Here is a 25,696-nt window from a genome sequence, read left to right on the forward strand (position 1 = left end):
GTGGAACAATTACAGAACTTTGATCCTTTCATCAGTCCATTAGGCAATTGGGTTTGAGGTTACTTGGGCTCAACATGATCAAGCATGTGAAATGGAACAGCAAGTTGAAGGTATCAGTGATTGCAATCGCACTATCCCATGCTGTTTTGCGACAGTGTCCAGTGTTAAAAGCATTATACAAAAGAATTTAATTGAATTTATGCTAATAATGAATACTTTACTTGCTTATTAATGTTAATATGGTAAGTACTGTAAGTATTTTACATACTGGGCTTTAAAAAAATACTACTCATTTAACTTCAGATACAATATTGTGTTCACATATTTATGTACACATAAAGTATATATATGCACTTATACATATATATATATATATGTGTGTGTGTGTGTATGTATATGTGTGTGTGTTTGTTGTGCCTTGTGATGTGTTAAGCACCCTGTCATAGGTGTCCCCCACTTTGTAATCCCGAGTTCCCTGGACAGGGCTGTCCTGTGTGACGCATTGAGAGAGACAGTCACTCATTTGGGTCTTTTATCACGCTCTCCCACCACACATCGTATTTGTCAAGCAGAAAAACCTTTTGACTATTTATCATATATTTAATATGCCGCAGCACCCAAAATGTATCTGTCCACACCGCTGTCTCTATGGAACCAGGCAGGAACCAAGCGCATCTCCCCAGAGTTCTTAGTCGAGCCTGACATTTATCAGCCAATCCAGAAAAGAGGCTACACAATAGCCAATGAAGAAAAAAAAAAAAAAAAAAAAAAAGCATTCATTAGAGAGGGTATTTTCGATGGTCAGTTTGAACAAAACCTCAACACGAAACAGCTTGTCTCTGGACGGGACATTTGTCCTCAATCATGACCCTAAACATGGCTGGGCTTGAGCTGAACTGTTTTATATGGGAGCAACATTACAAATGATAAAGGAGTCCAAAAAGGCAACAAACACTTACAATAAACAACACCAGTCATAATCTCTCTCACGCACACAAACATACACACACACAAATTAATAAATAGAAATTGTATTGTACTTTGTATTTGGTTAAAATTTGGTTAAATTGTGGTTGGAGATGTCACTCTTGCCTGTCTTCAAAACTTGAGAGCCCTGAAGATAGCAGGTTCCCTGTAACCCTGGCTAACCAAAGTAAATAAAAAGAAAATAAAAGGACAGATTTTTCCTGTGATCTGGCACTGCATTCAGGGTGTATTCTTATCTTGGGTTTCCGGGATAGGCCTTGAAAGAAAGAACACTTTAATGACTTGCTAATATTATCCCTAAACACTACACTGTCCTTTTATATCCTTCCTCAATGTTAGTATTTCCTGTTTTAGCTCTTGTGTTGGTTGCTTCTTGAGTCCTACTGACCCTCACCTTTAATGTTAAGGATAAAACCTTATTCACCTTAATAGAGAGTATTAAAGTAAACGAACTAGTCTCCCTAAAAGGAAGGATTTTTAATGGGATTTATTAGCTGTAATAAGACACCTTGTAACCGGTTTATAAATAAATAGATAGATAGATAGATAGATAGATAGATAGATAGATAGATAGATAGATAGATAGATAGATAGATAGGAAATTTGTGTGTGGTTAAACTTCAACGAGAACAAAGGCAGATGTGTAAAATTGGTAACCGAGTACACTGCATATGTAACTAAGTAAATGATGCAAAAGCTAAGCTATCTTACGATAAGGCATTTGTCATTGTAGCATTTAGTGACAGCTAGAACTATGAAGCTGAAGCTTTTGTCAAGCAGAATAACATTAAGCTCTGTGGTAGATGAGCTGTGAAGGGTATTGTAGAGAGCAGCAGCCAAACAGAACAAGTTAAAAGGTTAAGCATGATAAAGAAAGCAGCGTGGGCCTTGTCTGCCACCTGGTGGATGTGGTGGGCCATCCTAAACACCCCTCCTACTGTATCTTATATAATCTTATTAGAAAACAGCCTGAATATGTACAGGGTTTCATTCAAATGAGTAGAGTCAGGAGCCATACCTGATTCCACCTGTTTAACTCCACTGTACACCAGTACGCTGATGTCCCTGTACGTCATCAGAATGGAAAATAAATATCTATATATTTATAGATATATATATATAATAAATATATATTTGAATCAGTACAAACAATTGAATTAATTTTTCACCACAAGTCTGCTGTAAAATTAGTCTCTGTTGGATTTCAGTGTGAGATGTGTGTTTTTCCTCCCCTCTGTTTTTATAACCTTACACAGAATTTTAGAGGTTGAAGTTTGACTCCCTCAAATTTGTCTGAAAAATAAAATGCTATCAAACTGCAAATTGTTAAAGCCATGGGTGTCTGCTCTCACACGAGCCTTTAATCACCACCGTGTAGTGATTTCATACTGAACATGGACATAACGAATAGTTATATATTTCATTTTCTGATAAAAAGGGTTAATCAGATGATTTTGGTTTTCAACAGACTCAGCTGTGGCTTCTGCTTATTTTTCTAATAACACCCCCGTGCTAACAGTAGTAACTAGTACTGAGAGTCGCTGCTGAAATAACCTGGCCAACCTACGTGTGTCCCGTACGGAAACTTTCAGATACTAGTTATTATGTATTAAACATATATCAAACAGAGAAGAGAAAACATTTGTATAATTTCATACAGCACCACTTGTAGATAGGTTTATATATATATATATATATATATATATATATATATATATATATATATATATATATATATATATATAAAAAAAGACAAAACATTATACAGAATTGTTTGTAATTACATTCATCCGTGATAGCACATTTACAGAAAAAGGGATCTTTGTACAATATTAAATAGGAAATCAAACACTAGGGACATTATTAGGTTGTAGATTTTAACCCGCTACAGTCTATTATCGTGTTTTTTTTTGTCATCACACAGGTCAATCAGGTTCTTGCACAGACACACGACCCTAACAAAGTATGTTTCCTTCAGCTGCTGGATTACCGGACATGGATACGTGACTCACGTTAAAAAATAAAGTCCACAGTGTCCATGCCTCTTATTGGAAACCAACTAAAACTAGAAGCAGCATCATCATCATGGCAGGAAACCAAGGGAGCCTCCTGAAGCAAACAGGACTGATATGAACCAAAGCTTTAACTGGGCCTCCGTCTTTCCACAAGCGCGGCTCAGCGCTTCTCCAGTTTCTTAAACTTGGCCTCTGGAAAGAATAACAAGACAAATGTGTTGAAATTCTATTCACTTGAACTAGAAACCTTTAGAAGCAGAGTCAAAAAAAAAAGAAAAAGGTTTGCAGTATGAAAGCACATCAAAGTTATATAAATTAGATCGGATAAAGGTGGAGTCTGAGGACTTGTTTACACCTAAAATTAACACGAGTCACGAGTGATCACAAGCGGACAGCTGAGAGACAGACAGCTGTTCACATCTGGCTTTTACGTGTCCCCAGTATCATTTCCTCCAGAGAAAGATTGTCACACTGCAGTTTAATATGACGTTTCTTTTAGGCAGAAATGTCTGGCAAATCCTATTTTAGGTACTTTTTAGGTATGCACCGCTCCTTTCGTGTGGTCTTCTAACAAACGACAGTCGAGATGAATAAAGAAGCTATGAAGTGCTTCTGTTTCTGGTGTTTTGGCCACTAGACCTCGCAGAAAGCTACAGGTGTGTGCTCGTGCAAAAGGAAGTTATAACAGTTATTATTAGAAGTTCAGTGGGGTTTCCAAACATTCTCGCAAAGATCTTGTATTTGATTGATTGCTCACATCATAAATTTTACACAGACACCTTGAAACGCATGAGTGATCGGCTCACAAAGCATCTCTGACATGCACTTTGTGTTACCACACAGCAAATCTGCTCTGACTGCTCCACCTAGTGGTAACATTGTATACACCCGTTATGGCATAATACATAAATACAATAATACAAAAATCTTGTGTTCATATATATTAAATTATATATAATCTCACCCAGTTTTTTAGAGTATGTGTCCAGTTTATATGCAGCCTGCTCCAGAGCTGTGACCTGTTCTTCAATCTGGTTTATCTGGTCTAGGTATGGCTGCAAGCTCGTATCTACAAAAAACGCACAAAAAAAAAGGTCAAGCATTATAATCAGAAAACAGTTGTACGATGTGGTTTAATTAATTAGACCAATCAGGACCTCAAGTTGCTTTTTGTGATTTTTGCTGACAAAGATTTTCCTGAAGATGTCAGGAAAAATACTCAATTTGGTGAAATTGCATTGATCAGGATTCTTCTGTTAGACATAAATGTAATTACTTTCTATTAGAGCTGTACTCATGTTCCAGTGCATGCGTGTCAAAAAGGGATTTGGCTAAATGCGACATGTCACGAAAAATTGCGATCACCTCTGAATAACGTGGGATTTGCTTGTTTGCTAAATCCTGGAGGGCCGAGAATGCATCATGAACGAGAGAACTTACACTTCTGATTGAGGTCTTGCAAGTTACGGCTGATGTTGATGGAAATGTCCTTCATCTCCATGTACTTCAGACTGGTGAGCTTGTTCATGTTCTCCAGAAGTTTGTAGTCTTCACAAGTGGCTAAATAAAAATCATCATCATCAGATATATATATAGTATGTCATCAGAATATTATACAGTTGCAGTGAAAACCATGCAGTGAAGCTCATTCTTTCTTTCTATTACTGTACTTCCAATATCATCTTTCTCTTTCTCCGTTTATTCTTAGACCTGATGGGTCAGAAGATTTTCTAGGACATCAGCACTTTAATTCTAATCGCAGGTTTCTGTCAATATCATTTCCATCATAATCAATTATTCACAAGGATGTAATCTAAGCTAGATTATATATCGAACAATAAATGAAAAATGTGTTTAACAAATGTCAGTTAAATCAAGACCAAGTGTGTACGGGTTTGTTTTTAGGCCTATGATCGAAAAACAGGTTCAAAAATTCAGGCAGAAAATAATACCGGTTCTGAATGAAGGTAAAAAGTATCAAAGATTTGTTTGAGTAGCTGAATCTTCTGCATGTGTTGATTGTGTTGATGTGTTGTTTGAACAAATATTTGTGTATTGATCATCATGCCCATATGTTTTTTTTCCTTCTCCAAAATTATGGCCACAATTCTGTTAGCACACGATCTACAGCATGCAAAGCCGTACTGTACAAATGATAATTTCCCTGCAGTGGAACCACGAAGCTCAAACCTTTTCCTGCAACACTATGCCCCTGTGCACAAAGCAAGCTCCATGATGGTGTGTTAAGGTGGGAGTAGAAGAACTCGAGCATCCTGAAAAAAGCCCTGACTCTTACTTGACCCCACTGAACACCTCAGGGATGAACTGGAACACCAACTGCCCCCTAGACCTCCTTACCCAACATCATTGTCTGATCTCACTAATGCTCTTGCAGCTGAATGATCACAAATCTCCACAGACACACCAACATCTAAAGCCTTCCCACGTGAACTACATCTAATTTGAGATGTTCAACAAATAAATATGGGGGTGATGATCAGGTCTACAAACTTTTGTGAGTTTTTATCTACAGCAAAAGGTACATTATGAAAACTACAGAGGAAAGCATAGTGAATTTAGGCTAATTTAAAGAATAAAAAATAGCTGGTTGAATAAATAAAAATGAATCCGAAAATGTTAAACTGTAGGATTAAACTAAAGCTGCCAGAAAATCTTTCAAAAGAAGAACAACTCTGTCTGGTGGTGAAGTGACACTAGCCAGATATGACATCGGGATCGTTCTGAGACGTTTCGGTTTGATTAATCATTTAACGCAAAACAGACATTCATTATCACAAGCCACACAAATGGTCTAAAGGTCCAGGTTAAGATGTTGAATTAATATATCTGGCTTATAAATGTAATAATGCTGTTTGGCACATGCTTCATCTTCTTATTGGGTGGTTTAGATTTTCACAAATCTCTTTTCCATCCCTTTCCTTTCTTGTCTGTGTGTGTGTTTATGTTTCTGCTGTTTGCAGTTTTCTCTTTTGCTTATTAACCCTGAGAGAGACTGGTGCACCGTTCATCATACAGTGGCTAAGTAAGAAGATCTAACCAAAACAACAATGGGTAAAATAACAAAATGGGGCAATCTCAGACGATTTAAGCGCCTTGTTGTGCGGTCTGGTGGAAAAGGCACTTGTTTTGCAGGTTGTTGGTGTTCACCTGTCAGTTCTCCTTGCAGGAAAACTGCCATCTTTTCAAACATATCTTTGCAGAGCTCATTAATGTCAGGCTCGGCCGGCTCTGTAGCCTCTTCGGCCGTTTCCACGCCACCGTCATCTGCAAAACAAATTAAAAAAAAATTTATAATTTTTTTTTTTAAATCACCAAAAGCACAAAACAAAATAACATCATGCATCTGTGGTTCATTATCAATCTCTGTAAATCAGTGCAAGTGCACCTTAGAGCTGATGTTGAGTTTCTAAATAAATTGCATTCAATTAAATACGTTTTGCTAAAGTGTTGTTTCGAAAATAGGAATCAGTAAATAAATATATAATTAAAAAATAAAATCATTTTTTGGCCGGATTCCAAATGGAACATGTAGTGCACTAGGTAGGTCTCAGAAGCCAATGTTTCATATCCAATGTAGACAAGTCAGAAGTTCTATGTGATTCAGCATATTATGATACAGATAGAGTATGACGGACATGAGAGACAGATATCAGTATATTATGATACAGATAGAGTATGACGGACATGAGAGACAGATATCATTATATTGTGATGCAGATAGAGTATGAGGGACATGAGAGACAGGTATCAGTATATTGTGATGCAGATAGAGTATGAGGGACATGAGAGACAGGTATCAGTATATTGTGATGCAGATAGAGTATGAGGGACATGAGAGACAGGTATCAGTATATTGTGATGCAGATAGAGTATGAGGGACATGAGAGACAGGTATCAGTATATTGTGATGCAGATAGAGTATGAGGGACATGAGAGACAGGTATCAGTATATTGTGATGCAGATACAGTATGAGGGACATGAGAGACAGGTATCAGTATATTGTGATGCAGATACAGTATGAGAGACAGATATCAGTATATTGTGATGCAGATAGAGTATGAGAGACAGATATCAGTATATTGTGATGCAGATAGAGTATGAGAGACAGATATCAGTATATTGTGATGCAGATAGAGTATGAGAGACAGATATCAGTATATTGTGATGCAGATACAGTATGAGAGACAGATATCAGTATATTGTGATGCAGATACAGTATGAGGGACATGAGAGACAGGTATCAGTATATTGTGATGCAGATACAGTATGAGGGACATGAGAGACAGGTATCAGTATATTGTGATGCAGATACAGTATGAGAGACAGATATCAGTATATTGTGATGCAGATAGAGTATGAGAGACAGATATCAGTATATTGTGATGCAGATAGAGTATGAGAGACAGATATCAGTATATTGTGATGCAGATACAGTATGAGAGACAGATATCAGTATATTGTGATGCAGATACAGTATGAGGGACATGAGAGACAGGTATCAGTATATTGTGATGCAGATACAGTATGAGGGACATGAGAGACAGGTATCAGTATATTGTGATGCAGATACAGTATGAGAGACAGATATCAGTATATTGTGATGCAGATACAGTATGAGGGACATGAGAGACAGATATCAGTATATTGTGATGCAGATACAGTATGAGGGACATGAGAGACAGATATCAGTATATTGTGATGCAGATACAGTATGAGGGACATGAGAGACAGATATCAGTATATTGTGATGCAGATACAGTATGAGGGACATGAGAGACAGATATCAGTATATTGTGATGCAGATACAGTATGAGGGACATGAGAGACAGATATCAGTATATTGTGATGCAGATACAGTATGAGGGACATGAGAGACAGATATCAGTATATTGTGATGCAGATACAGTATGAGAGACAGATATCAGTATATTGTGATGCAGATACAGTATGAGAGACAGATATCAGTATATTGTGATGCAGATAGAGTATGAGAGACAGATATCAGTATATTGTGATGCAGATAGAGTATGAGAGACAGATATCAGTATATTGTGATGCAGATACAGTATGAGAGACAGATATCAGTATATTGTGATGCAGATACAGTATGAGGGACATGAGAGACAGGTATCAGTATATTGTGATGCAGATACAGTATGAGGGACATGAGAGACAGGTATCAGTATATTGTGATGCAGATACAGTATGAGAGACAGATATCAGTATATTGTGATGCAGATACAGTATGAGGGACATGAGAGACAGATATCAGTATATTGTGATGCAGATACAGTATGAGGGACATGAGAGACAGATATCAGTATATTGTGATGCAGATACAGTATGAGGGACATGAGAGACAGATATCAGTATATTGTGATGCAGATACAGTATGAGGGACATGAGAGACAGATATCATGCTGCTAGCTAGTTAATGTCTTGCAGGACCATTAGCTTACTGTTGTTGGTGGATCTTTTCGGCGCAGACGCTACATTTCCACTCGGCTCTTCGTGTCCTGGATGTTCTCCCGTATCGGCGTCATTCCTCAGCTGAAGCACTGACGGAGGTGCTCGAGAAATGCTGTCCATAACAGTTGCCTCCTGTCCCGTCGCTGCCATTTTCACTTCCTCGATATCACATGATGTGTGTCACGTGACTCATGAGTTCACGACGGCATTCACTAAATTCCAAGGGTTTCGTTACCACGAAGTAAAGTGGGTGTGTTTCGGAGGTCTTGGAAAAACGCCCTCTTTAAAAAATACAGCATGGACAAAACAGTCATAATGGTAGATTTATTTTAAAAAACAGATAAACAACCAGAAACTACGGTTATGGTTAGGGTTAGAGTTAGGGTTAGAATATCAAATAGGCCACGCCTACCCGATGACGCAATATCTGTTACGCTGTTCTGAAATCCCTGGAAATAAGTGTATCCCGTTTCACGACCACACCCTACTCACTATAATATATAGTGCAATAATATATAATCTAATATGATAATATATAGTGCAATTTGTGTAATTGTGTCTATGCGGTACAATACACGGAATGTTTAATTAATACATATCAGTTTATATTTAAAATGATGAAGTATGCTTCTCTACATTATTCCACATATGGTTACATACATCTTTAATATAATTTAGGACTCATTGGTTAGACCTACTCTGATTTATTTAACTCTTAGTTACTTACAAAATACATTTTTGGGGGCTTGGATACGGCGTTTGGAGACAGAAATAATCCTATTTTTAAAATAAAAGTCATCTAACTATTGTCGCTCCCTCAACAGCTAAGTTCATTATTAATATACAACAGTGACAACAATTCAGAAAATATTAAACATATTTCACAATATATACACATTTTTATATGTACTCTCTCTCTCTCTCTCACATACACACACACACACACTCACTTTTCATATATATATGAACTTGTTTATTAAAAATGAAAGAGCACTAAATTTATTGAGCATAAATATGTATGGTGCGAGTATAAATTTTGAGCATGCATTGTGCCTAAAATCAGCTGCGAGTTTACTTTGTTTTACGAAAAATAAAACGGTGGTTTCATTATTATGACGTTGAGCATGTAGGGCTGTATTGTGCGTATTGGGACACAGCCCGACACAGTTCCTCACTCTCTCCACCCGTGATGATGCGTGTCGGCCGTGACAGGGCAGCGCGGACTGTAAACATGGCGGCGTGCACAGCCATAATCCTGTGCCGCTGTTCGCCTCCTTAACTGAAGCCTGTAGAGTCGAGACAGCTGAGTCATGGAGACCGAGGAAGAGCAGCACATGACGACGCTCTTGTGCATGGGCTTTCCGGATCCCGTCGCCATTCGGAAAGCCCTGCGTCTGGCTAAGAACGACATCAACGAGGCCGTGGCTTTCCTGACCAACGAGAGCCCCGGACTCGGCTTTGGCTATGAGCCGATGGAGAGCGGCCCCAGCCCGGGGTCGGGGCCCAGCGGAGACCGCGACACCAGCGTGAGGACCGGCGGCAGCAGCAGTGGCGGCGGCGGCGGCGGCTTCGACCCTCCTCCCGCTTACCATGATGTTGTCGAAAGCGAGGTAAAAAAACCGAAAGCTGCTAACCTGCACAGCGCCTGTCATTTCTATGGACACAGTTATTAAGTTAGTTAGCATTGTAAGCTAACACACACGTATAGAAGCTCTTCAGCCTTGCTGTCAAAAGCTGGAGGGAAAAGTACAGATGTTCGAGCTAACTGGCTAAAACCTTGAACATCGCGTGTGGGAAACAATTAAATAGCAGTCAGAATGTTTAAACGGTGTGGTATTAAAAAAAACAACCTTTAAAAACGTTTTATTTAAATATGTTTTTAACATTAAGTAGTAAATTGTAAGCGTTTCTAAGGGGAGGGATTTTGCTCTTTAATACCGTAAGGCTAATATTTAGCTAATGGTAAAAGGTGCAATGTTCAGTTCTTTACTAACTCAAATAATGTGCTCATTTTATGGAGAAATTATATATATATTTTTTAAATAGTAGTTTAAGCCATTGTCTGGGGTTAAGTGTATTATGTTTCTGAAAAAAAAAAATAATAATAAAAAAAAAATCTGAAATTTTTACAATTCAGAAACCTTTCTTCCGGTTCGGGATGTATATCTGTAATTGGAGTCATTTTAAGACGCATAACTAATGCTTTGTGATGTACTTATAAATCACTATAAGGACAAGTTGCATGTCAGTAGAGCAGTAAGTTTGATTCCGAGCCATTGAACGTCCGAGTGCGCTTGAAAGTAATGCTAGCTGTTGTTAGCATGTTAGCTGTCCGAGGGCCCAATTTGCCCAGATGCTAATTGGCGCTCTTGCTGTTTTATTAGAATTTAAAATGTGGCAGAAAACCCGTCAGGAAACATGTTGCCATTCTTCTTTCTCCCGATCTTATGTTCTCGTAGATGCAAGAGCCTTGTTTTCCTCTGACTGCACATATGAATGATATCTAGCCACATTTACAAACACAAAATCACCATAGTAACAGTGAAATGTGGGATTTTACAAGAGCTGAAAACAAATCAGAAGCCTTTTCCTGAAAGGGTCCTTAAACTAAATGATGGATGTTTGTTAAAAATATCAATTATGATTGTTTAATTTGTCAACTTGCTGATTGTCTCAGTTCCAATCCAATACACATGAGATTTAAAAAAAAAAAACCTGCTCTTGGTGGCAGAGCTTTGTGTATATAGGTGGAAATATGGGACAGGCTCAATGAGTTAAAATAAACAAACAAACATTTAAATATGAATAAAATCCAACCATGTAGCCACCTCGTTTTTTTTCTCTTTATCACGTGTTATCGTGTCGTTCCAGTTAAATGTGTTTGCCTGGTTGTTTGTTCAGTAGCAACGTGAAGCTGTTAGTTTCCCTTTAACTAAAATATCTAATATATTTTATTACATATTATTATAATATAATATGTTTTGTTAATCCTCAATGGGGAATTTGGTGCCACAACAGGAAGGAACTTAAACTTAACACAGGAGCATATACAAAACTCTCCAAGTTATTTACAGACTGAGTCTTTCCAACTTTTCCTTATTCGCTGTTTCCTTATATAATTTATACTCTGTAATTTATTATTTACCTTGATTTATTTTTCCACGTTTCATGTAAAAAGGACGGGAAAAAAACAGTAGAAGTTCAGGATGCACTTTTTAACATGGTACGATTTAGCGACACTGATTCTGATCTTGGTTACTATTTAGGGCGGATAGCAAATTGGGATGTAGTGTGGGATTTGATCTGGCCTTGTGAACTCACAACCTTCCGATTGGTAGCCCAACACCTTAACCACTAGGCTACCACATCCTTAGCTGATTGGTCCATAAGTGTTGATTAGATTTCTCATCGGCAGTGCTGACTGTACTGGTGGTTTAATCCAAATGAAAAGTTTGTTAGATTAGATAAATTAGATAAAGCTTTCAGTCACGAGAGAGAGTTCAGGATGGAAGATGCTGCAGTTTCTCTGTAACGACAGTTGGGTCTTATTTATAAGACAGGCTGACAAACGAGCAAGAGTTTAGTAATGCAACTTCAGGCAGTAACTTGTTTACAATATTAAATCTAGTTATAAATGGATAAAAAGGACCACAGTGTGAATCATTTATGTATTATTAATACGTACTTATTGTCAGACTGCTGTGGTATGAGAGAAGTAGAACAGTTTGTGCTGTTAAAAGGAAATCAAACAGTTTCTTACATGCTGTTGGTTTAGTTGGATCACATCTCCCAGTCGTTAATTTGACCGCCTTATCGTGTTTTAGGACTAACCTCACTTTTCCAACATCAGCTTGTCTTCAGTTCAGTTTCAAAGATTTGCGATGCACGACCTTTCGCACAGGCAGCACTTGCATTCAGACTCCCGGTCTGCACTATTTTGGCATTGCATCATCATAACTTGGGAGTTTTAGTCACTCTTAAGCTACATTCACAGTGATTTTATCACTAGGCATTCTACTTAACAACAAATTAGTTTCCTAAATTGAAACATTTTGAAAGTGACGTGACATACGGCTAAGTTTGGTGACTCATACTCAGAATTCGTTCTCTGCATTTGACCCATCCAAAGTGCACACACACAGCAGTGAACACACACACACCGTGAACACACACCCGGAGCAGTGGGCCCAAGACTCAAACCCACAACCTTAGGATTACAAGTCAGACGCTCTAACCATTAGGCAGTGATTATTTGCAGTTTATAAGCATTTTGTGCTTTTGGTCACGTGCACTCGACTGTCTTCACTCACATTGGTAGTGAGTTGGCTTAGAGGCACTCCATATGACGCTCATGTCGCCGGATGATCTTCGGTCACTGCGAGTCACTGGATGTGTGAATGTGGCGTCAGTGTTCCTCTTCAGACCCAGGGATTTGTTGGATTACAAGGAAGGGAACACCAGCAGCCATACTGTAATTACTCAGTGCTATGATAAAATCTTTACCAATTATATACAATTAATGTGTGATTAGTCATTTAATTCATAATTCATTTTTTCACCCCCATGTTCAGCTTTTGTTAGCAAAAGCTAGCCAGATGTCCGTATCGAGCGATGTACACTTTTCCTCCTCGTCTGTATTGCGTACTGTATGTCTGTATGTTGATTGATCTAGAGGAGATAGCGTGTATGTACAGTGCATTGTAACTCTGTTTACCATTTGTAAATGATCTTGATTTGTTGTCACTGGCTGAACTCGGACCACCGAGTTCCTAAGCAGGACCGAAGAGTTCGCTTTCTTTCATTTTTTTAAAAAAAATTTAAGTAAGGATTGATCTCCATTGGTAAATTATGCATGTAAATAATGGGGTTGGAAACTGCTTTTTGAACATGAGCTGTAACTACATGAGACCACCGAAAACATTTTGCAATTTAGGTGTCATATGACACCTAAATTGCAAAATGTGTGTATGTATAACCCCATATACCATAAAAAATCCCCATATACCATCAGAACTGTAACAAACCTGTCAGAGATTGAAACCACTTCTCTTTTTCTCTCTCTACATATACATATGTACAGTTGAAGAGTTGTGGTTCAACCTCAAGCTTTGCATTTTATCCCTTGTTTTGTGTAAAACATTACTGAACATTATTTTATTTTATTTGTTTATTTTGATTTTGTAAACGTGCTGGTGAGACGGAATTGTCCTTCTGTTCCACACTGGATTTTATAGACTGGCAACCCAATATGCAGGAAAATGCCGCCGCCTCATGGTGTAAATCAGACCGCTGTTGGACAATGCGATGATAATTCAGCCCTCATATATATATATATATATATATATATATATATATATATATATATATATATATATATATATATATATATATATATATATATATATATATATATATATAAATCTATTGGATTTCTCATAGCATATCTAGTTCATCTGGCTGCCTGTGTATTTAGCAAAGCCATGTTTGTGTGTGTCAGGTTTTGCGTGTCGCACGTCACACGTCTTGAGTCTTGGGGCTATAAATAGTGCAGGGCGCAATACAATTCCCCAGGCCGTGCTCTGTTACACAGCAACAGACCAAGATTTCCTTACCGCAATACACACAGCACAAATATGCACATCATAATGACAAAAATAAATAATAATTCAAACAATACAGCACCTGAGCAGATTACTCTGTTGTGTATGGACAGAAAATAATAGTTAGTTTCCACCTCTAAGGAGCAAACTCTATTGTCAGTTTTTACAAGCAAGTAATGGCTTTATACTGATTCATCAAAAGTAAATATTTTAGTATAGTAACAAGGGCTACACAGCTGATGCTGAGAGTCGCCATATTGTTTTGACACCACTCGCAGAGCTGAGTTCCTGAGTGAGAAATCAGAGTTGAGAAGACAGAGTATCCCTTAGTTCTCAAGCTTGTGGTCTAAAAAGTATACATCTCCAGCCACTGTCACAGAGCAATATCAAAGAGGCTCAGGTTTTGTCTTTCCGATATATAAAATGATGGTGTGACCTTCACATCATACCAAAGATGAAGGATATTTGAATTAAAATAGTTGAATAAAATGATGCTGTTAATTAATGCAAATAATACAGCATTAATTTACCTTGCAGTTGTAATTCAATTAACTTGCAGTACATTTTATCAGTACTTTAATAGGTCTTGTTCCCTAGTACCGATAAAAATGACATCATCATAACAAAATCATGTTATATCACAAAGAAATAGTATCTCTAATATTTTTTTTATTTTGCCGTATAAGTACAGTTCTTCCCTTTGATTTCCAGAAGCTATTCACGATGCAGAAATCATCAGTTCCAGCTCGTGAAACGACAACCGTTGCATGATTATATTGCAGGTTGATTTGAAGGTAATCCGGGAAGAGAAAGATTTCTAGAAGCTATTCACGATGCAGAAATGTTCATTTTCATACCACAGAAAACTTGATTTGAGGCCTAAATGGGGGGAAAAGACACCGGTAAAGAGGTTCAGAGACCATGAATGCCTTTCATAAGTATTCACCCTCTTGAACTTTCTCACATGTTGTACTGTACACTGAACTGAAATGGACTTATTTAGGTGTGATTTATGAGCTCTAATCCCAGTTAATTCCATTTAAATGGAAGGTTGTAACATTACAACATGTGGGTTACTTCAAGAGGGTAAATACTTATGCAGTGCAGCATGTCAAGGAGCAGGAGGCATCACCATGCAGCAAGGACCAGCCAGTGTGTATGCTGTAGCATGTGACATACCGGCAGCTGGGAAGCCACAACCACACGATTTGTTAGTCCTCTCAAGCACAAGGCAGCTATAAGGCAGGATCAGTTAACTGCTGTTTGTTCTGCAGAATGTCAGCAATATCATGTTGCAGAACTGGGATATGTGCTCATCGCAGAAACTGACTAAGCACTTTTTTTTAAGCTTCTGGAAGCAGATATATGGGTTGTGCAATTTTATTTTCCCAATGCTAAGTTAAGTGCTCAAGGCTGGTTATTTTCAAGCTAATATTGACTAATATACCCCAAAACTAAGCATTTTGTTGTGGCGGTTGGAGCTGCATTTGGTGGTTTTTGTTGTTGATGTGGTGGTGGTACTTGTAGCTTTAGTTGTTGTTGTGCTGGTTATAGTTGCTGCAGTTGTTGTGGTGTTTATTGTTGGAAAAAAACGAGTTTTTCTCACAGCTTGTTCTGAGATGGAAACCTTTGGAAACCTGCCTTTCAGTTCAGAGAGGTTGTGTGTATTAGTATGGGCCTCGTCCTCATATCGCATGTCCGTCTACTGAGATTGTGAACCTACAGGACAGACCAGAGCACAGAGCATTATCTTATATTAGCAGTTCAACAGCTCACAGTTTGATCTCCTGAGAGAGTAATGAGACAAATGTTCCACCTTCCCACACGCTTGAGTCAATGCATAATTAACAAGGGACAAATATAGACCATAAGTCATGATCATTTTAAGGACTTAAACATGTAAATGAATGCTGCTTTTTCCAACAGTGTGAGCTGGAATTTAAATAGTAATCTCTGCAGAAAAAATAATGGAACAGCCATGCTTAATGATCTGACAAATACACCGAATGCTCAGAATGGCAATATCTAGAGGGCAGTTACTTATTCATCTTCAGGACCGGCTTTATCCATATCAGGGTCAAGGTCCCAGGAACACCGGATGCAACATTTACGTTTACTTCTATACATTTAGAGGGTTGTGGCTTAAGGCTCCAGCAGTGGCAGATTTGGCAAAGCAGGGATTTGAGCTTACTCCTTTCCCAATCAAGCATCTTAACCACTGAGCTACTTCTACCGCCACAGCTGAATGAGGTGGAAATACATTGTGAATGCCTCCAGGACAGCATGTACACACACAGCAGACCTGCCAACCTTTACGCATTTTGTGTAGCAGATACGCATTTAGACATCAAAGTACGCTGCTACGAATTGTCACTTCAAAATACGCATTGTAAAAAAACATTGATGCTTTTGAGTACAACTGTCTGTGCATTTGCGCACCAGGCAATGCGCCTATGGGTGTAACCGCATTGGGCAGCAACCTGGGAAAATAATAATTGGCCCAATCATAGGGCCAGTGTAAAACTCTTCAACGCTACAATCGGAGAGCCGTCAAAATGAATGTGGTTTTCATCTGTCTCTGTCCGTCTTCAATTCTTCTTACAGTGACTGTTTTTTACAAGTTAGGACTTAACGTTTCAAAGGTAAATGGCCAAAATTGTGAATTTCATCCATTTTAATAAGCCTGCTGAACCACAGGCGTCGTTAGACTCCTTTACTGGGGCATGTGCCCAAGTGTCCGGTGTTGTGCCGCAGGGAGGGAGGGAGGTATTATTATATGATCAGCCAGTCAAAACCATAGTGAAGTCTAGAGTCTTGCATTATTGCTGAGAAAATTAACACACGTATGTGTTGTCAGATATGAAGTTACTGTTTGGTTCATTTGATCTAATTTATGGCAATACATAAAGAGTTGTTAAAAACAGTTTTTATGTTGCCTTTTCAATAAAAGAGTCTTTCATGGTCTACTTGTATGTTGAATAACTAGATATGGTGGTGAGGTGAGAACTATGTGCTAAGTAAAAAGTTGTGATGAGTGTGAACTTAATCAACACTGACCAGCAAATGTGCCTGACCTCGCGCCGCGTCGCTGAAGTAAGTTGCTACTCAAAATTTTTTTCCAAGGTTGGCAGGCCTGACACACTCATACACTCTATCACACACAATCTAGTGTATCCTGTTTACTGAGCAGCAGTTGGACAGAACTGGTGAATCGGGCGGAAACCCACAAGGACACTGAAAGAAGATGCACGATTCTGTACAGTGAGAAACCTGAGCACAGAACCAAGCCAGGGATTCTATGAGACTAGAGAACAGTGAAGGCAGTATCCATAAAAATGGTAGTGGTCATTAATAACATTTTAAATAAACCTAAAGTTGATAAGCATTTGTAAATGTATTTTATGTTTATTATAACACATACCAGGTCTATAAGCACACGTTATGTCTCCATAACTAGATGTTGAAGCGATTGTTGTTAGGGCTCTCTCAGTTTCTCTTTTTACTTCTGTGGCCTTATCAGCTATAGCCAGCAGATGAACTGATGGTTCTGTGGTTACAGGAAGATTAGATGTTTAAAGCATTTTTTTTTCTTCCTGTCAAAAATATGGGGAAGTTGTTTGATGCATAAAACTGAATAACCAGAAGGACTAGACTAGTTTATGGAGGAGGTATTTCGGTCAATGTCATGAGCTTTGACTTCACCTTTTCTTTCATAAAACCAGCCACACCTGAAGGTGACAAGTCACTGGTATTTCACCTAGTTAATATTTTGTGAATGGTTGGTTTAGACACACTAAAGCTTGTCACACAACTCTATCTAAAGAGCATTTGTAACGTTTCCCTTCCTTTTATGCTGTTAAATTTAACCACAGGTAAAACTGATCTTTCCTTGCCTGTGGTCACATGGTTAAATACTGCGATTCTAATTTAAGAGACTTTTAACCCGGACATTTATTTTTAACTGTGCTTTGCAGATATAAATGTGACCATGTGCACTCAGCCACTGAATTTGCATAGTAGCCTCATTGGGTTTTGTTTTTTAACTTGGTGAAGTTTGTTATTTGTCAAACATGACTAAATATTAAGTAATATAGCTTAGTGGTTAAAGCGTTGCACTAATGATCAAAAGGGTTCAAAAATCGGATAAATGCTGTGTGTGTGTGCATGTGTGTGTGTTTGAGTAATTATTTCTGTGTTAAAGGCTAGAGACACGGGGTTTGGGGATATACAAAAACATTATCCGTTTTTCCAGGAATTGTTATGAATTTCCACTGGCATTTCATAACTAAGTGTTTATGGCTATGTTCACTAGCTAGTGAATGAGTCCCTTTTTTAGAATTTGGTACCATCAGCTGTGAAGGCAGTTTGCTTATTAACAGAAGAGTAAACTGGTCTCTCCAGTCTGCATTTTGTATTTCTTCGAATTCTTTTGAATTCTTTACAGTAAGGGAGGTTTTAAAGGGATATTTCATAGTCTATTTGTCATGGTACATGTCTGCTATTCGTGTTGCAGATTTATCAGCAGAAAGAAAAAAAGACATTGTGATTATATATGTGATACCGATATGTGACTGCGGTGTAAAAACATGATGATTTTTTTTTTTTAAGTTTCAGAATTCCTTATTTACACATTTGGGCTTATAATGACTTGAATGTAATGTATTGTGTATGTGTTTCTGTTCTCAGAGGGCTAATGATGAGAATGGGAACTGTTCAGGAGGCAATATGGAGTTTCCCACCACCAATCTGTATGAGCTGGAGAGCAGGGTGTTTACTGACCACTGGTCAATTCCATACAAGAGAGAGGAGTCGCTCGGGAAGTGTCTCATTGCCTCCACCAGCCTCGCCAGAATGGGTAGGATAACTGGGGGGGTGTTTGGGGGGGTGAGGGTGTGTAAGAGGAAGCAACATCCGATCTAAACTCTTAGATTTAAACTCTTTAACTTTCTTTCTTTGTGTCTGCAGGCCTTGCTGATGCGGATGAGAACTGTAAGAGGTTCATGGACAGATGCATGCCTGAGGCCTTTAAAAAGGTCTGGTCAAAATGTTACAAGTCTTCAGCTTTCATTTTGCTCTGCAACTCTTTCCCTTACTCTCTAAAGCTTATTCTTTCCTCTCTAGTTGTTGATGTCAAGTGCGGTTCATAAGTGGGGCACAGAAATTCATGAGGGCATCTATAACATGCTGATGCTGCTAGTTGATCTAGTGGCAGAGCGGGTCAAACAGGACCCCATTCCTATTGGCCTTATGGGAGTCCTCACTGTGGTGAGTAGAGAAGTGTTGTACAGTTATGAACCTTGTGGGAACAGTTTAAGGAAGACTCGCATGATGCACATGGGGAATCATCGGTTTTTATTTCACATTTAATAACTTAACAATTTAATTATTCTTTACAAACTTTAACATGAAATCAGTTCAAAGAAAAATTAAAAAAAGATTCCATTTAATATCTATAGTAGATATTAGACACGTGATATTTATAAGTTGAACCGAAGCTGTATCAATCGATTTTGGGGTCTACATCTGGCACCTAGTAGCAATTATAACATAGTAATAAGTATCACCTTATAATATAACAGGACTTCCTAAGCACCTCTGTCTGTTTCCTTTGGTTTTGCTTTGCAGGCTTTTAACCCCGATAATGAGTACCACTTCAAGAACCGTATGAAGGCGAGCCAGAGGAACTGGGATGAGGTGTTTGGGGAAGACAGCATGTTTGCCGTCTCTCCCAGCTCCAGTTACCAGAAGGTGATCTACTTCTCTTTATCCCACTCACATCAGCTGAGCTTTCAAATCTGTATACGCTTGTTTGCTTTTGTTTGTTGCTCAGGTGATAAATCTGTCCTGTTAAAGGTCATACAAACTGGTTTCCTGCAGTCAGATGTGTGTGTGTGTGTGTGTGTGTCTGTCTGTGTGTGTGTGTGTGTGTGTGTGTGTGTGTGTGTGTGTGTGTGTGTGTGTGTGTGTGTGTGTGTGTGTGTGTGTGTGTGTGACAGAGTTGCTCAGAATAGATGAATGTACAGAGAATCTCTGCTGTGAGTTGGAGTTAGTGAGTTGAAGAGTTCAGTAAATAAACTGCTGTGCGGTAAAAGCTGGACTGTAGGCACCTGAATCTCTTTACAGAGGCTATGAGTTTTACAGATTATGGGCTGGGTAAGAGGTGTCCTTAAAAAAGCTGCGAGCTTTATGCACTTTATGCACTTTACGTCCTTGTTGGTCTCAATAATGTGCTGGATGATTTCAACACCCTCTGTAGTGCTTTATGGTCCATGAAGCAAATTCCCTTACCAGACTACGATACAGCTGGTTAGGATGCTCTTGACTATACAGCGGTAGAAGCTCTTCCACATACAGCGGTAGAAGCTCTTCTGAAGAAAGGTGGTTCTTCCTCAGCACTCTCAAGAAAAAACCCTTATTGAGCTACATTATTTATTTATTTATTTATTCATTCATTCATTATTTGCCTTTGTGTGCTTAAATGTATGTTTCTTGAACATTCCTGAATATTGTTTGCTTATACTTGGTGTACGAGAACTTACAGCCTGTTCTTACTTGTATGTTGTTTTAGTTGCTAATGTCATATGCATGTTTTTACAGTTAACAAAGACCATGCACAATTATATTGCCTGAAACAATTGATTTGTTCTTTCTGTGTCTGTACAGGAGCCTCATGGATGGCTAGTGGACCTCGTGAATCGGGTAAACATCTCATCTCCTAAACATTTCGATCATAACTTATTTAATTAGCTCTTTGCTCTTTTATTCAAGTTCAACTTTGCTTGGTTTGGTCTGTAGTGTGACGTGCAGTAACCGCCGTTAAAGCTTAAACTTTTTCAGTTTGACAAGCCAATTGAATGATACTACCCCATCAGGAACATGAGCAGAATGAGAGAAATAAGCCTCATGTGCAGTTTTAGACCTGCGGCATACAGCGGTGCAGCCGAGTGAAAAGTAGTATGTTTAAGGCTTAGTGGTTAAGGCCCTGGGTTTCGGATCAGCACGTCAGGGGTTTAAGCTCTGATGCAGGGATACTTCTTTGCTATTATATATTTCAACAATATATAAATGTGTGTATTTGTGTGTGTGTGTGTGTGTGTGTATATATATATAAAATTATTTTTTCCCCCTCTAAAATTCATCTAATCCTCCTCCCATTTTCTCATCCCTGCTGTAGTTTGGAGAGATGGGTGGCTTCACTGCCATTCAGAGCAAGTTAAATCAAGAGGAGATGGAGATTGGGGTAAGACAGCCATATACAGTCAAAAAAATAAAGTATGCCCTCCCGCAATTCTGTGTTTAGTTATGAAGTCAAAAACAACTGTGTTATATTGTGTTTTCAGAACAGTTGTGCGGAATAAAAGACAACATATGTTTATATGCCAACTGAGCTTGTTTGTTTATAGAAGTTGCTGAGGCCCACACAGTTGTTATACAGGCCAGATAAATGAAAAGTAGAGAATTAAAGTAGAGTGTACTTTCTTTTACACATGACCTGTACCTGTGTATGGGGAGTCTTTTGTGTAGATTACATTTAGCCTTTTATGTTTCTAGCCCTACACACACCTGCTAGACAACAGTTGTGTTGCGTTTTACCAAAATGAGTCGTTTTGCTTTAAAGTGAATGGATTGATGGGTGTGAAAGTATCCTTATGCTTAAGGCTCAGAAGCTGAAGCTAAAGAGGCTAACACAATTTCACCTTTCTAACTCTAGCTAGTGTGTAATGTTACTGTTTGAGCATAAACGACATCTGCAAAGTTACAACGTTCAAAGTTTTAAGCAAAGGGAGATATTTACTTTTAAAGAAATCCATTTCTAAGGACTACAGCAAACGGCCGGTAAGGACTACACGACATTCCTCCAGGGTTGCTGACGTCACTACCCCCGATATTTACATAAACTCCTCCTCTGTGAATATTAAATAAGGGGGGCGTGGCCATTTTATATTGCTGTGGAGAAGAGTTATCTAGGCGGTTAGCGAATCACAACACACTGGGCCAGCTAACCAATCAAAGCCCATTGCTATTTTTGAGGGACTGGCTTCATAGAACCCGGAAGCCATCAGACCGTTTTACAAGGAGGGACAGAGCAGTGTAGAATAAAGGTAAAATGAAAAATAATGCTTTTTTTTTTTTTTTTTAAACGAAGCATGAACACATTACAGTGCACCCCACAAACACAATCAAGCCTTCGAAAAAACGTGTTTTACCACCCCTTTAAAACAGATGAATCTGGCTAGAAAAAGAAAAAGTGAATCAAAGCCATCGTCATACACACATACTGACACTGAAACACACGCTCACACACACACACACACACACACACACACACACACACACACACATGTATCATGTAGTACATCACTTTCAGCATAGAAAGGGGAAGAGAAGAGTTTGAAAGTTTGTGTACTGTATGCCGCTGGGTGTATCGTCAGCGCATTATGAGACAGTGTAAAAGAGATTTTCACTTTAGCCAATTCCTAGGGCAGTATGACCGGTGTGTGTGTGTGTAGATACGAGAGCAACCCACTTCTACCGAGCTGCACAGTGATTTCACCAGGCTAGCGTCACCCCCTCTGTGCTTCAGCGTAAATGCCTCCCCTTGTCTGTAGCATCTAAAGCCGCCTTGTTTCAGGTTCCTCCCGCTGGCTTTTTGCAGGCCCGCATTAGCATGTGCCGAGCTCCAGGGTTGGGAGATAGAACTCTGACAGGGAAAAGATGCTTTGATTTAGGATTTGCATGTGAATAAATGACACAGGAACAGGATGTAGGAGGCAGCTCTAGGGAGGGGGGGGGTGATGTTTTCCACTGCTACACCTGACCTGCTGTAGCCGCTTGTAACTGTTGGCTTCAAGCCAGACGTGCCAAGCGCTCTAGACACTGCAGTCCTGAAAGAGAGCCTGAGGAGAAGAGAGAGAACAGGAGAGAGAAGCTCCCTCATCTCCTCCCCTGTGCTGGTTTTCATTCAGTTCCACTCTGCAAACGGAAGAGGAATCATTTAATCCAGAACAGAGGAGCGATTCATCCTAGCTTTGCGTATCTGCTGCATTCAGCATGAAAGAGAGTGTGTGTGTGTGTGTCTTTCTGAGAATGCATCTCTGCTCACTGACACTTGTCACAAGGTGTTTCACAAGGGAACAACTGTTCATAGTTGCTGTAACAGACTGTAAGTAGTAACAGGAACTAAACGGCTTTCAGACGTTTTACAATATTGTAACTGGAAAGGATGGATACAAAAGCTTGCCGTTCTTTTATGACTGTACACTTTGGTGTGTGCTCTCATCACACAATCACATCACGCTCACTTTCCTGCCACTCCGTGTGAGGTAATAGTGTAATCGTTTTCTCTCCCTTCCTCTCCAGTGCGTGTCTGCGCTGGTGCAGCCGCTTGGCGTGTGTGCAGAATACCTGAACTCCAGTCTGGTCCAGGTCAGTGTCTCCAAGCCTGTTTCCCTACACTTTCACCTCCCATTTTTTCTTACAGTTCTTCATTCACCAGAAACTGCGAGCACCATCTACACTCGATTTTAGTTGTTTATGGCTTAACCCAAGTTTTAAGTAGGCATGTGCAGCATGAAATGTTTGCGTGATTGTATTTTATAGAAGAATCAGAGATGTACTTTTAGTAGTAAAAGTAACAAGCGCTCATTAGAGCTCAATGACGATCTTAATAATTATGTAGCTAAAGAAAGAGGAGAGGCTGAAATACTGAAAGTATGCTGTAGGCTCCAATGTAGGGTTTTTTTTGTTGTTGTTGTTGTTTTGCATACCAGTCATTCAGTGTACAGTCTACAGCTTGTTTTGAGTGGTTCTAGACGTAACTTTTGTTTCCGTGTGTCCGATAGAACGGATGTGCTTTTTCCCTCATCCTAAACATTACTATATAATCTTTATAAGCTTTATAATCTTTAATCACGCACACACCATCTGCAGTTTGCATTGCAGACATTTACTAGGTTTCATTTTGATTATTTATCATCAAACCCAGATGCCTAAAAATGGAATTCGGACCTGTTTTGTTACATTCATCTGAAGCATTGTATTTCTTTGTCACTTGTGAATTCCTTCCCTAAAAGCACTTCCCTCTAATAGCCTCAAATTGTTGTAGTTCCCTTTTTTTTTTTTTTACTTTAAAAATAGCTCTGTAGAATCTAAATTTGGCAGTAAGCACTACGTCTATATAACATGTGACTACTTTTAAATCATGTCTTTAAAATCCACTCGTTTAAATGAGCTTTCTCTGATCAATTTTAAACTATTTAATGTCAATAATTGTTGTTTGTTGTGTTGTTGTATTGAATTTATCCTCACCACTCAACTGTACGGTGTCCTTCATTGCGCCTTTAAATAAAATGTATTATTATTATTAACATTGAGAAAAGGGAAGCATATCAAAAGACCATCAGGTTTATATCTTTCAGATAACGGCATATCGTATTTTTATTCTTCTGGTCATTCAACAGCTAATTAGAATTTTTACAGAACTGAATTGTTGGGAATGCCGACGTTCTGAAGATCGCTATCTGTTCTTATATCTTCAGAAAGTCAGCATTCCCAGAAAAAAAAATTCCCAAGGATTACATACAGTGACATTTTGACCCAGCTGCCACTTATCTATGGTTGGTGTGTGTGTGTGTGTGTGTGTTGCAGCCGATGCTTGACCCAGTTATCCACAAGATGATCACATACGTGCAGAATCTTGAAGAGAAAGACTTGAAGGACAAGGTGGAGTTCATTTAGACACGACTACAGCACTGCTTCTTTGTTCTAAATAATCCTAAAATAATCCTTTTTTATTTATGCCTTTATTTAGAGGTTAGTGAGCATTCCAGATCTCCTGTCCGCTATTAAGCTGCTGTGCATGAGGTTTCAGCGGGAGCTGGTCAACGTGGTGGATGACCTGAGGTTGGACATCCTCTTACGGATGCTCAAGACTCCTCACTTCAGTGCCAAGATGAATTCCCTTAAAGAGGTCCCTTCTGGCTGCTTCCTCTAGCAGACCATTTTTGTCCTGTTATTCTTTGTTCTTAGTCGTTGCCTCCGCTAGTGCTGCATTCCTGAATTGAAATGAAGCACAGAGCTTTCTCCAGGTCACAGCAGTCACAGATTGGGTTTGAATGTGGAACATTGTGTCTGATCACTCAACAAGCACTGACCAAAGGCTTACCATGCAGCAGCGTGCGTTTTGTAAAGGAAATGTACAATATAATGGACTATTTAAAAACAGACATGCCATCCTCCATCCAAAAATCTCTTTGTACACAAGTGTGTGTGTATATGTATAATTTACAGCATAAAGTATATATAATATATAAATATTTCTAAATTGTTCACCTTTTTTAGAAAGATATTTTGTGAGAATGGCTTTGCCTAGAAATCCGTGTTATAGTGTTTTAGCTGAAAAAGAAAAGGGGGATAGAGAGAAAAGGCTGCATGCTGGGCCAAAAAAGTAGTCCAAATAGTGTAGCTCTGTGCTGTGTAGTGCTGCGTAGCCAAAAATACATTCTTCTCTAGTCAGCAAAGTCATTTTCTTCTGTGGGTCTGATAGCTGTCATGTATGATAAAGTTAAAAATGATCAGAAGAACAGGTCAATGCTAATAGAATG

The 25,696-nt window shown here is 38.8% G+C and overlaps 2 protein-coding genes across 3 annotated transcripts in view; one reads left to right on the forward strand and one right to left on the reverse strand.

Annotated features, from left to right (window-relative positions):
- Positions 1-2,747: 2,747 nt before the first annotated feature.
- Positions 2,748-8,783, reverse strand: bloc1s2 (biogenesis of lysosomal organelles complex-1, subunit 2). Its single transcript, XM_027179552.2, has 5 exons — positions 8,484-8,783; positions 6,171-6,287; positions 4,443-4,562; positions 3,967-4,071; positions 2,748-3,194 (listed from the first exon to the last, which is right to left on the reverse strand). The coding sequence occupies exons 1-5, from the start codon at positions 8,641-8,643 to the stop codon at positions 3,163-3,165; spliced, it is 534 nt and encodes a 177-aa protein (XP_027035353.1). The 5' UTR covers positions 8,644-8,783; the 3' UTR covers positions 2,748-3,162.
- Positions 8,784-9,649: 866 nt separating this feature from the next.
- Positions 9,650-25,696, forward strand: part of usp24 (ubiquitin specific peptidase 24) — a 50,984-nt gene continuing 34,937 nt past the window's right edge. For both annotated transcript variants that reach the window (XM_027179617.2, XM_027179618.2), the window contains exons 1-10: positions 9,650-10,103; positions 18,780-18,948; positions 19,059-19,126; positions 19,215-19,358; positions 19,719-19,841; positions 20,757-20,792; positions 21,268-21,333; positions 23,454-23,519; positions 24,741-24,815; positions 24,904-25,062. In XM_027179617.2, the coding sequence (XP_027035418.1) occupies positions 9,804-10,103; positions 18,780-18,948; positions 19,059-19,126; positions 19,215-19,358; positions 19,719-19,841; positions 20,757-20,792; positions 21,268-21,333; positions 23,454-23,519; positions 24,741-24,815; positions 24,904-25,062 (1,206 nt within the window). In that variant the 5' untranslated portion in view covers positions 9,650-9,803. The remainder of the gene's footprint in view (positions 10,104-18,779; positions 18,949-19,058; positions 19,127-19,214; positions 19,359-19,718; positions 19,842-20,756; positions 20,793-21,267; positions 21,334-23,453; positions 23,520-24,740; positions 24,816-24,903; positions 25,063-25,696) is intronic.

Source organism: Tachysurus fulvidraco, chromosome 16 (genome assembly GCF_022655615.1).
Source record: "Tachysurus fulvidraco isolate hzauxx_2018 chromosome 16, HZAU_PFXX_2.0, whole genome shotgun sequence".
In the NCBI taxonomy this organism is placed as follows: Eukaryota; Metazoa; Chordata; class Actinopteri; order Siluriformes; family Bagridae; genus Tachysurus; species Tachysurus fulvidraco.

Coding starts and splice junctions, on each gene's coding strand:
- bloc1s2 (XM_027179552.2), bottom strand. CDS start 8,643: ATGGCAGCGACGGGACAGGAGGCAACTGTTATGGACAGCATTTCTCGA. Junction 4,072..4,442: donor GCAAGACCTCAATCAGAAGT/GTAAGTTCTCTC, acceptor CGTTTTTTGTAG/ATACGAGCTTGCAGCCATAC. Junction 3,195..3,966: donor CACATACTCTAAAAAACTGG/GTGAGATTATAT, acceptor TATTCTTTCCAG/AGGCCAAGTTTAAGAAACTG.